At 43.7% G+C, this 11,856-nt stretch overlaps 1 protein-coding gene across 1 annotated transcript in view; it reads right to left on the bottom strand.

Moving 5' to 3' along the window:
- Positions 1–11,856, bottom strand: part of cckbra (cholecystokinin B receptor a) — a gene marked incomplete at its 3' end in the record, with an annotated part of 67,744 nt that overhangs the window by 19,455 nt on the left and 36,433 nt on the right. The window contains exon 2 of the mRNA XM_079495325.1: positions 9,849–10,100. Coding sequence (XP_079351451.1) covers positions 9,849–10,100 — 252 coding nt within the window. The remainder of the gene's footprint in view (positions 1–9,848; positions 10,101–11,856) is intronic.

The following is an 11,856-nucleotide window of genomic DNA, read 5'->3' as shown; positions in this document are numbered from 1 at the left end:
TTAATGTCCTTTTTTCATTTATTTTCTTCCTTAAATTGTCACCCCCCCAACAAAAATAAAATAAAAATCATGTGGGGACCCCCCCCTCGGGGTCCTGACCCCCAGTTTTGGAACCACTGCCCTATGGCATAAGGTTATGCCATAAGGGTTCAATGAGTGCTCTCATTGCATGCGTGCCTGGCGGCATCTTGCTCCTCATCCCATGACAGGGTCATCTGTTCCAGCTCTCGTGTCCTGCGGGCTGCGGCAGGTGGTTTTCTTCTCCTTGATGGTGTGCCGTACATCTTAAGGTCTTCAAGGTACATCTTCAGCTCATGTCCGTGAAGCCATCTCAGGCGTCTGTGTGTCCGTGAAGCCATCTCAGGCGTCTGTGTGTAATCTCCTTGGTGATGCTCCGGCACCCTGTTTTACTGTACAGTTCATTGTTGGAGATCTTGTTAGGCCAAAAGATCTGGGGTATTCATCAGAGGCATCCATTGTGAAAACACTTCCATTCTGTTCACGTCTGTGTTGACCACTCGCCAGGAATACGAGACTGCTCGCCCCTTTACCAACTCGCCCCGGGGCGTACAGCCGGCGGAACAGCGTGGCCTGGTATTCCTAAAGTAATCTAAGTAAATTATGCTTAAACGGTTAAACCTAACCTTATTCCTAACCTCAACCTCAGTAAAACGATGCCTAAACCTAACCCTATTCCTAAACTTAACCCCAGTAAAACTATGCCTAACCCTAAACTTATTTCTAACCTTATTCTCAGTAAAACAAAATAAAGAATACAAGAACCGCCGCTCCGAGCTGTCGGCGTGAGGTCGGCGGAAAAAAGCTGGGGCGAGTTGGCAAAGGGGCGAGATGACCTGTTACCCTCGCCAGCTCTCTGGACAGCAGAACACACTTTAACAATGCTGTTCGGAGAAGCCTTTCCCAGCATTGCTTTGATGTCTTTCCATGCCCTGTCCTTTGATTGATTGATTGAAATATGTATTAACAGTTTGCAGAATTACAGTACATTTCAAGCACAAACTCAATACAAAGGCTGTTAACTGTGAGTGGACGACCCAATTAAGCATTACACTTGTTTACAAGAGGGTCCACCATGTTCAATTCATCAAAACATTTAGAGACGTACAAATAGACACTTCTATATATCCAAAGAACAGAACAGGAATTCATCATAATGGAGGTAAAAAGGGAAAAGAAACATACAGTGAGGGGAAAAGGGGGGGGGGGGGGGGTGGATTCAGATTTTACGGGGGTCAGTTTCGAATTGCAGCCGTCTGTAGGTGCCCTTTGAGAGCGGTTTTGAAGGAGTCAAGGGATTCGCATGTCTTAATGACTGTTGGTAGGGCGTTCCACATTTTGGTGGCATAGGAGCGAAAATAATTTAGTCCCTTGTTTGTGCCGAATCTGGGTTGTACATGGTTCGTTGCACTCCCTCCTTGAGACAATCATTCAATTGTGGGATATACAAGAATCAAGAGGGGTATAGGTATCCATTACTCAACCATACAAATACAAGCAGGAAAATGTTGGTTTACTATGGCGGCATTCAAGGCCAATCTCAAATAGTTTTAAGTCAGTTATTTTTAGCACCACAGCACAGGGACAAATATATGATTACTGCGTAGCACACCGACCAGCTGTAAGCACCTGTATTCAAACCCAGAAAAGAAACCTATAGAAACCACTCAGCCACAGGGTTATTGGTTGACCAAGGAAGATATTAGACTTCAGGGGCCGTGTATCAAATGTGACTGATTGAATTGCAAATATAACCCATTTATTTGGGGTGAGACACATTTTCAATCCATTCACCGATAAACGAAAATGATCAACCGTCGAGTGTAGCAGTCATATTGAAAATAAATGAAACCAATTTAAAAAAAAAATCACACCCGTGTGAAGTAAGTGGTGCAACTCCGTGTGGGGGTCCCCGGGGGGGGGGGGGGGGGGGGGGGGGAGTTCCAGACCATGCTGTTTTCGTGCTCAGACGCACCCACACACACACATATATAGTCACTTAAGGAAGTGGTTGCACCACTTAAAAATGATTATGTACTGTATAAAATAATTAAGATAATAAAATAAAATGAAACAAACTGCTTGAATCACATACTGTAGGTACCTTTTCCAACCGGCGAGTTTTAGTTAGACATTTAAACATCTCATTTCTGTGCCCAAGATATTCCATTGAGGAGCACCCGTGGATAACTTTCTGAATCATAGGCAGTCTGGACAAAGTGACTGGAAGCCACTTGAGTTCTTGGAATTGGCTTCTTGACTTTGACGAGTAAGAGTGCAGGCAAAGTCAAAGTGACTCAAGAATTGTCACGAACATTGTTTATTATCTAGTATAGTAATATAATTATATAGTATAGTAACATCTGATGGTTATAGCTCAAAATATATTCCGACACCCCAATGAGTAACTAGGCGTATCTACAATAAGGCGAGGGCAGGCGTCCGCCTGTCCAAATCCATTTCTGGCCTGGCCAAAATCTATACAATGAGAAAAAAAAGAGGACAAAAACAAGACATGAGAACTATTACGGCCGGGCTCCACCGGGCGCGTCAGCGTCGCGTCTCCGTCACCGTCAGGGAATGTTCCCTTTTTTGAGTGGTGTAAACCACTCCTACAACTGGCTTTTGTGTGCATAAAAAAATGACCATGGTTGCTATGTTCAAAATAATTTCTGACGTAATTAAATCACACCCGGGTGAACTGGATGACCGTAGCAACCGTGGTCATTTTCTCTGCGCAAAAACAGCCAGTTGTGAAATCACATCCAGGTGTGATACATACATTTATCAAAAATGATAGCTTTTTTTACTTAACATATTTTGTGTGATTTCATTACGTCAGACATTACGTCAGACCACAGCTGATCATGCTATATAAAACCTTACACCACTCAGTTCACACGGGTGTGATTTTTAATCAATGAAGGGTGGCTCCACTGCCCGCGTTGACGGAGACGCGACGCGTGCATTAAAATTGAACCGGTGCGTTTTTTGACGCGACGCAGACGCAACGCAACGCGTCCGGTGGAGCCCTGGCGTTAGTGGACAGCTGATTGGCCGTTGCGGTAGAGCGCGGCCCTCAATCACCCATTGAAATGTAAATGCATGCCTTTCAGCCTTTGTATCCTACTCGTCTGGCAGGTATATCTCTTTGAAAACCTTTAGTGCTACGATTGTGCGCGGAGAGACGATAATTAACACATATCTTGCCTGCCCAAAACGTAATTCCTGGATACGCCACTGAACTAACGTCCACATTACTCTAAGGAACAACTAAGGTATTTCACTAATGATTTTACAGGGACTAAGGGGCCTGAAATGCTACCCTGTGGAATCTCACAGTCAACGCAATAAGGATTAGAATCATTAGACAATACAAGGAAAAAGGTCAATATACCACACAACGTTCCTGTCGATCTCCTACATACACACACATACTGTACACATCTCACCAGTCTAGGGTGGGAATGGTAATGATGGTGGTCATGTTGATGATATTTGGACTATTTGTTGAATAGTTCAACAAATACAGGATGATGCAGTAACAGTTATCATCATCATTTTTCGACCGCGGTCGAGATAATGGATTTCACAATGCCACGCCAGATTTTCCAGTCCTTCATTGCCATCCCCAGTTCCTGCTTACTGATGCATGTGTCCTTAGCGATGACATCAGGGAACGACAGTTTTCTACCTCTGGTCTGCTTCGGGGATTAATAAAGTATATCTCATCTCTCTCTCTCATCTCAGAGAAGAAGATAGATATTGTCAGCTCTGTAGCAGTGGCCGGCAAACTGTGTTCTTCTGGATCGGACTAGTGAAGAAACACGGGGAAGGTTGTCGTATATTAGATTAGTCGATGGGTGGCTCTTCCAAGACAGATTTTGCGCTCTCATTTGAAGGCAACAGTTATAATAGTGTGTGTTCTGAGTCCAGTTTAATGTCATAGCAATATAAAGGTTAATCAGTTTTAAATTGGCGTATTGTGTTCTAGATCAGATAAGAATTTCCTACTTTATTGCCCGTTATGTTAACATAAAATAGAAATGTCTCTTGGGTTGAATGCACCTTTCCCTGCTGGTGCAAATTCTTTATTCGGATCCCCATTAGCTTCTGCTGCCACTAGTCTTCCTGGGGTCCATAAAACATCAACATAAAAACATACAAATAATAACTGACACTTGTCAGTCTAAATCTAAATTACACTATTAAAAAAATGCCAAAGATATATAGATAATATAGGTTAAATATGTACAAAAACACATTGATCATTCCAATTGTGTGGTCTCTCCCAATAGTCTTTTTTTCAGAGATTTTTGAGGGCCGCTATAGCCCCTCCTTTCTACAGCTTTGTGTGTGTGTTTGTACCACGGAATGTGATGATCTGATTGGCTGATGTATGATGATAAGAGCGTCCCTCACTTCACACAAGTGTGATTTTTTGTTTAACCCATTTTGGGCGGGAACCCCTTTTGGTGTTAGCATATTCTATGCTATTCTGCTATTTTTGAAAAATCGAAGAACGACTGACATAGAAACATAGCTTTTTCAGAAAACTGTCAGGATGTAGAAGACATTTTTAGAATCTGATCTCAGGTCAAAATGGGTTAAAAAAAAAGGATTTTCTTTTGATTTGTAATACAGATAATGCGTTCCACTGTTGTGGTGGCTCTATCTCTATCAAATTAGTATGGATGAATGGAATTGCCATCTCCCTGGACGTTGACAATGCCACGCACTGACAGGCTGTGTTGGTCCAGTGCAGATGTGTGAGATAATCCCCTGTCCTCCTCCAGTGTCTGTGACTCTTGCCTTATGGGCACTGTTCGGCTTTTTTTGGTCTCACTGTTGATGTCCTACCACTCTAATTGCACTGAACCAAACATTATAATGTAATTACATTCATGACAACGAGCCAATTACTCCCACTCCCCATATTCTATCTTTTTGTGTTTGATATGACACTGCTATGCTGCCAAATAATATTGTCGTCGTCGTCCTGGACTAATGTTTCCATTTCACTGTTAAATTGCACTTCTTGTTCACCGCTTTCTCCTCGACTGTCTTATGACAATATAAACGTAGACACTTAATTCTCTGCCACGCCGTGAGTTATGATGGTAATAAAATAATAATAATACAAATAACTTTATTTGTATAGCACCTTTCATGACATGAAATGCAGCTCAAAGTGCTTTACAGAGCAATAGAGGGAAGAAAAGAAAAGCATAAAAGATTAAAATAGCAGTGAATAAGGCAATACACTGTGGACGTGAATAACAAGGATTTTAAAAGCTCAAATAAAAGCAAGAGTGTAGAAGTAGGTCTTGAGCTGCATGTGTTTTAAACATGTCTACAGAGGCTGCCTGTCGAGGCATAATGGGAGTTTATAATGGGAGTTTGTAGAAGCAGAAAGCTGGTTTTTAGCACATGGAGCAGGCCAGCAGTGGAGGACCTGAGGGGGGTGGTTTGGGACATATCTAGGCAGTCATATGCTTTTTCATACATCGGATGATTCTCCGCCTGGAGAAACGCTACTTACTCTGCTACTCATCACCACCCTTTGACCTCCCCACACTGGGAATCCAGATGAACCCCCAATTTACACACCTGGATTCCACAGGGGGTCTTCTACATGGGAAACCAAATATTTCGAGGCAAATTCCCCTACCCTCTTGTCCAAGGGAGACGATAAAGCCCTGTTGTACTTAGTTTCACGGCCACTTGTGGATCTTGAGCTTGGAGATCTGCCATTTTCGCCATGCGACACTGGTGTACAAACAAATATAAAACAAGCTTTAGGCTCCTGGTCTTCGGGCTGGACTACTATGTTACACACAGTCACAGACGGTTGTTGTGACATTGTGGGTTTCAGTTCAGTTGGAACAGACTGGAAAGGACATCAGATGCAATGCAAGTGTTGCTTGCATTGCATCTGATAATAATAATGTTTATTGTCCCGAAGGATATTCATCTTCACAGGTCTGTTCAACACCAACAACAAAAACAACACATAGTACAGAAAAACATAACACCAAGACAAACAAAAACATGAGTTCCCCACTGTACACAGAACCATCCTATCGGCGGGGCAGTTTGTTTAATGCCGCGATGGCTGAGGGGACAAAACTCCTACTGAAACGAACCTTTTTCCAGGGTAAGGTTCTGTATCTTTGTCCTTCTTTCCAGTCTCTCGTCACGGTACTGTCCAATACTGTTCGAACATCCGTTAAAATCAAAAGCAAGAAGCACATGCACCAGTAGATTTCGTTTTACAGTATCTCACTCACTCACACACACACACACACACACACACACACACACACACACACACACACACCATAAGCCCACTATTCCAGACCACTGGTCTCGACTCAGCCATGGTCTGGCAGAATGTGTCCATACATAATATCCCAAACACAGCGGCTTAAAGCCAGCCAAACGGGACCAGATGCCAGTGGCCACTGGAGAAAAGGCGATTGAGGTTACTTTGCAGCAGAAACCGGTAATTAAACTTGGGCCAGCAGCAGCATAGATATGGGGCTGTTGAGCCAAGGTTTACGTTGTGGGGCTGTTGAGCCAAGATTTATTTCATGGCAAATTGGCAATGCACATTTAATTTGTGCCCGTCAATGGAATAATGGTCCGCAGAAGCTCCTGTAACCGTGCCTGCTTGTTATCATATCTCCCTATCCCCCTATATACTGCCGGTCTCCCCTTCTATAAACATATCCCCCCTCCCGAGTGTGAAATAAACACTTGCCACTAGCCAAAAATGCAGGTAATTTTTGTCTGGGGCCCAGTCGGCCACTTTGCCAGCATACCATCCAATAACTATGATGAGGCACGTTGTTTTTTTGAGGGGCGCTAGCCCCTCCTTAAAAACGCCATTGATAATGAAGGGAAAATGTACGTCATCTTGTCCCTAACACAAACATTAAATGCCATTAACATCACCTAATCAACATGAGTTACACTCATGTTGATTAGGTGATGTTAATGGCATTTAATATATTAGCGCCCCTCACTTCACACGGGTGTGATTTTTATGTGATCATTGCTGTCTGGCAGAATCTATTCTGTCTGGAGTTGCACCACTCAGTTCACACGGGTGTGATTCTTTTTAAATAAGCTACAGTACAAGATTTTAGAAATATTTTGAAAATATTTGAAAGGTTTCACCTACAGTATAGGCCTATAGTGACATGCCCAAAATATTGAGGCCAGGTTTAAAAGTTGTTAAGTTTTTCTGAGGGTTTTATAATTAAACAATGAAAAGTATTAAGAATTTGGAACACAGGATTTGTATTATTATTATTATTATTATTATTTGTTTTCCTGAAAAGTAACTGTGATGCCGACAGCTACAAAATCCTATTTGGCTTGTGACATTAATTTATTCATTATTATTATTAACCTAGCAAATAGTCCAGCCGGTCAGGGAATCAAACCGGAACCAGGGACTTGCCGAACCGGGGCATCCTGACCTGTGCTCATGTCGTATGCCCCACTATAACCACTTGGCCCTCGAGAATAGGGATGAAACCCGATACTTTAAGCTTATCAAGCCTGTTATTTAGCTAGCGGCCCATGACGTCATGTTTAAACAATCAAGACAAGAGGCGATCAAGAAATAAATCGAATCACCCACGATGGCACACACACGTCGGTTAGAAAAGTACTGTATTTGAAGGCCCTAGTAAAAGATACTAGTTCTAAAAGCCAAGTGGGAGGCAGAAATACAACAAGAGATTTCACAAGAAGAATGGCTAGACGCCTGCACTGAAGTGCATAAAGTAACAAACTCTAACTCTTGGAGAGAATATCAATGGAAAATTGTAAGCAGACTCCATTATTTACTGGTAGAGCAAGCACTACTCCTACAACTGAGTGCTGGCGGGAATGTGGTGAACAGATCGGTAACCATACACATATCTTTTGGACGTGTCCTAAATTACAGCAATTCTGGAATAATGTTTTTAATGACATTAACAGAGTGTTTGACACTCAGATACCACAAGATTTCAAGACAGCTATTCTAGGAGTGGTACCGACTGGGTTTGAGGGTAGGAAAAAGGTGTACCTCCTCCAGATATTGTTAGCAGCGGCCAAAAAGACTATCACAATAAATTGGCTAGGAAAACACCCTCCAACCCACGAACAATGGTTGAATAAAGTTAAAGAAATTAGAGACATGGAAGAAATTACTTATTTGGTGAGGCTACAAAATGAAACGCTACAAAAGGAAATGGACGCCCTTCGCACACATCGAGATTTAAAATTACAAAGATGTATCTCTACGGAACCCCCCTGCCCTCTTTCCTTTTCTTTATTTTTATTATTATTATTAAAAAAAATTACGTCTGTTTACATTTCTTCACTTTATTATTATTGTTAGTATTATTTATGATTTTTATTATTTTTCAAATGGGTTACTTTCAATGTTGCTGCTGTCTCCTTGGGGAGACAATTCTGTACTGAGAACTGAATGTTGCTATATATATATATATATAATGTATAAAGTGTATAAAATGTATTGTCTGCCCCGGCAATGACAATAAAAAGAATAAGTTGGGAAAAAAAAGATACTAGTTCCTGTTCAGAATTTGTCGTCTCCCGTCTTTCCACAAAATAATAGAAAATGCTCGATAGTGGGATCGATAAGAACCTGGCTCGATAAGCCTGACCGGATAAGGTGCTCGTTATCAACAGAAATTAACGAGCTCCATCCATACTCGAGAAGCTCTCCCCCCCCCAAAACAAACAAACAAACATTTCTCCTTTTCCTTACCCATGAAGTGGCCAGCTCAGTGGCCTTGTGGTTAGAGTGTCCGCCCTGAGACTGGGAGGTCGGGGGTTCAATCCCCAGCCGGGTCATACCAAAGACTGTAAAAATGGGACCCAGTGCCTCCCTGCTGGACACTCAGCATCAAGGGTTGGATTGGGGGTAAGTCCCTGCGACATACTAGCGCAGGATTCCCCAATAGGCAGCCCACGGGCCATTTGCGGCCCGCGGAGCGCCCCCTTGTGGCCCCTGGAAGATTTTTATTTTTTTTAAGTTTTTTGTTTTGTTTTGGGGGGGGGGGTGTCCCAGATATAAATGGCATTAAATGGGGGTCAGTAGCCTATGCAGGTCAAACTGGGCACCCCCTCAAGAACCACTGGTGGTCCCCGGATCACTGGTTGAGAACACATTTTAATTAATTAATTAATGAAAAAATAAAAACCCCAATTTTTCGCGCGTGCGGACTCGGCCCCCAGCCTGGTTCCCTAGTCAAAATATGGCCCTTGAGGAAAATTAATTGGGGAACCCTGTACTAGCGTCATGTCCAGAAACAGGAGATAGGCTCCTGCCCCTATGGGCCTCATGGCTACAGAAACAGGAGATAGGCTCCTGCCCCTATGGGCCTCATGGCTACAGAAACAGGAGATAGGCTCCTGCCCCTATGGGCCTCATGGCTACAGAAACAGGAGATAGGCTCCTGCCCCTATGGGCCTCATGGCTACAGAAACAGGAGATAGGCTCCTGCCCCTATGGGCCTCATGGCTACAGAAACAGGAGATAGGCTCCTGCCCCTATGGGCCTCATGGCTACAGAAACAGGAGATAGGCTCCTGCCCCTATGGGCCTCATGGCTACAGAAACAGGAGATAGGCTCCTGCCCCTATGGGCCTCATGGCTACAGAAACAGGAGATAGGCTCCTGCCCTATGGGCCTCATGGCTACAGAAACAGGAGATGGGCTCCTGCCCTATGGGCCTCATGGCTACAGAAACAGGAGATAGGCTCCTGCCCTATGGGCCTCATGGCTCGGCAAGGCTACTTACTTACCCATGAAGTAGGTGAAGATCTTGCACATGGCGGCTCCAAAGATGAAGTCCTGCAGGATGCTGGGGATGAGGGTGAACGGCATGCAGAAGACGGCCATCATGAGGTCGCTGACGGCCAGCGACAGCAGGAAGGAGTTGGTGACGGTGCGCATGCGCTTGTTCAGCGCCAGCACCACGATGATGAGCACGTTGCCCAACACGCTGAGCAGGAAGATGAGAGAGTAGAGCAGGATGCGGATCGTCGAGCCCGTATCTGGAACGACAGAGGGAGGATAATAATTAAAGATGGAGTGCTGTGACTTTTGTATTCTTTCCAGTTTTTCATGTGTTTATGAGGTGACAGTACTTCATTAGACCCCTTGGTGTGGTTTTTGAGTGGTGCAACCACTCCAAGGAACAGCAATGTCTGTGTTCAACCGTGTGTTCATGTTTGTGTGTGACTATGAGCACCAGTACCAATGAGTACCAAAAGTGGCGCTGTTGTGCCAGAAACAGAGAGAGAGAGATAGTGCTGCACTGTTGCCTGCTAATGAGAGAGGGGGGGGGGGGGGATTTGCACCACTCAGTTCACACAGGTGTGATTTTATGTGTAGTGATGTCTTCCCTTTGTAGTTAGGGTTTTTTCCTGGAGGTTGAAACCTTGACAGTCAAACGTTCCAATGAAACAAACAGTGATATAGTGACATCACAATATCATCCCCTCCCGGATGCGGCTTCAGTTCAGGTGGATCACCACCTGAGATTAAAGGAACATTAACTAGAGAGAATGTGTGTGTGGATATGAACATAAGACAATTAGGTAAAGAGAATGTACACGTACGGTTGTCCACGCGCGCGCGTGTGTGTGTGTGTGTGTGTGTGTGTGTGTGTGTGTGTGTGTGTGTGTGTGTGTGTATTGTAAAGAGAAGAATGAATCTGAACAGATCAAAGGAACATGCTCTGAATCATAATTATAGCTCTCACATTCCTGTATCACATCGGCACTCGACAAGACCAAAAACTACAGCTTTCTATAATGGTGTGACAAAAATAATCTGATTATAAACACTAAGAAAACTGAGGAAATTAAATGTGGTCCTGCTCCCGGTGATAAGACACCACCGGTGACAATCCATGGTTCAGCTATTGAACAAGTCCCATCTTACAAATATCTGGGGGTGATGCTAGACGCCACCTTATCATGGTCATCTCATATTGACTATATTTGTAAGAGGATCCAGCAGCGTATGTACTCCCTACGCCGACTTAGATCGTTTGGTGCTAGCAGTCAGATCTTGTCTCTTTTCTATACGTCTGTTGTTCAAACTGTGATGTTGTACTGTAGCACGGCCTGGTTTAACAGCCTATCAATGGTATATAAGAACAAACTGTATAGCCAAATTAAGATCTGCGCTAAAATTGTTGGTAGGCCAGTCGAGGTTGTGTTACGTTCATTTAAAGAAGCCCAGATCAATAGCATGCTTAGGGGCGACTCACACGGTCGCAACAGATTGATGTATGCTTGTTGTATACAAAGGGTGTGATACATCTTGCCCCAATGCATTTCCAATGGGAGTCACATGGTTTGCCACAACATTTGTGTTGTATGAGGGGGAGGGGGGCAGTCGAAACACAGCCGAAAGCCATACAACAGCTTGTAGTCCAAAATGTTGTATCAAACCATGTGACTTCCATTGGAAATGCATTGGGGCGGCCATGACACTTACATCTTGCTTACATCTAGCATGCATCAATGTTGTATGCTAGATCGAAACGTGTGAGTGAGGCCTTAGACTGGCGAAGAGCATCTCCTCTGACCACTTACATGTTTTAAATGATGAATACCAACTGTTGCCCTCCATGAGGCGGTTTAGAGTCCCAAAATATAAGAAAAACAGGCTAAAGAACTCTTTTGTACACCAGTCTGTTCTGCTTTTAAACCAAAATAGGTAAACCAAGAGTCTGAAAACCCACCTCTTCAGACTCCACCATGGCCCGTAGCACTTGCCCTAGCCTAGCCCCTTAGATAG

Source organism: Electrona antarctica (genome assembly GCF_951216825.1).
Source record: "Electrona antarctica genome assembly, chromosome: 24".
Lineage (NCBI taxonomy): Eukaryota > Metazoa > Chordata > Actinopteri > Myctophiformes > Myctophidae > Electrona > Electrona antarctica.
The sequence above is the reverse complement of the archived record's forward strand: the minus strand, read 5'-3'. Positions and strand labels throughout refer to the sequence as shown.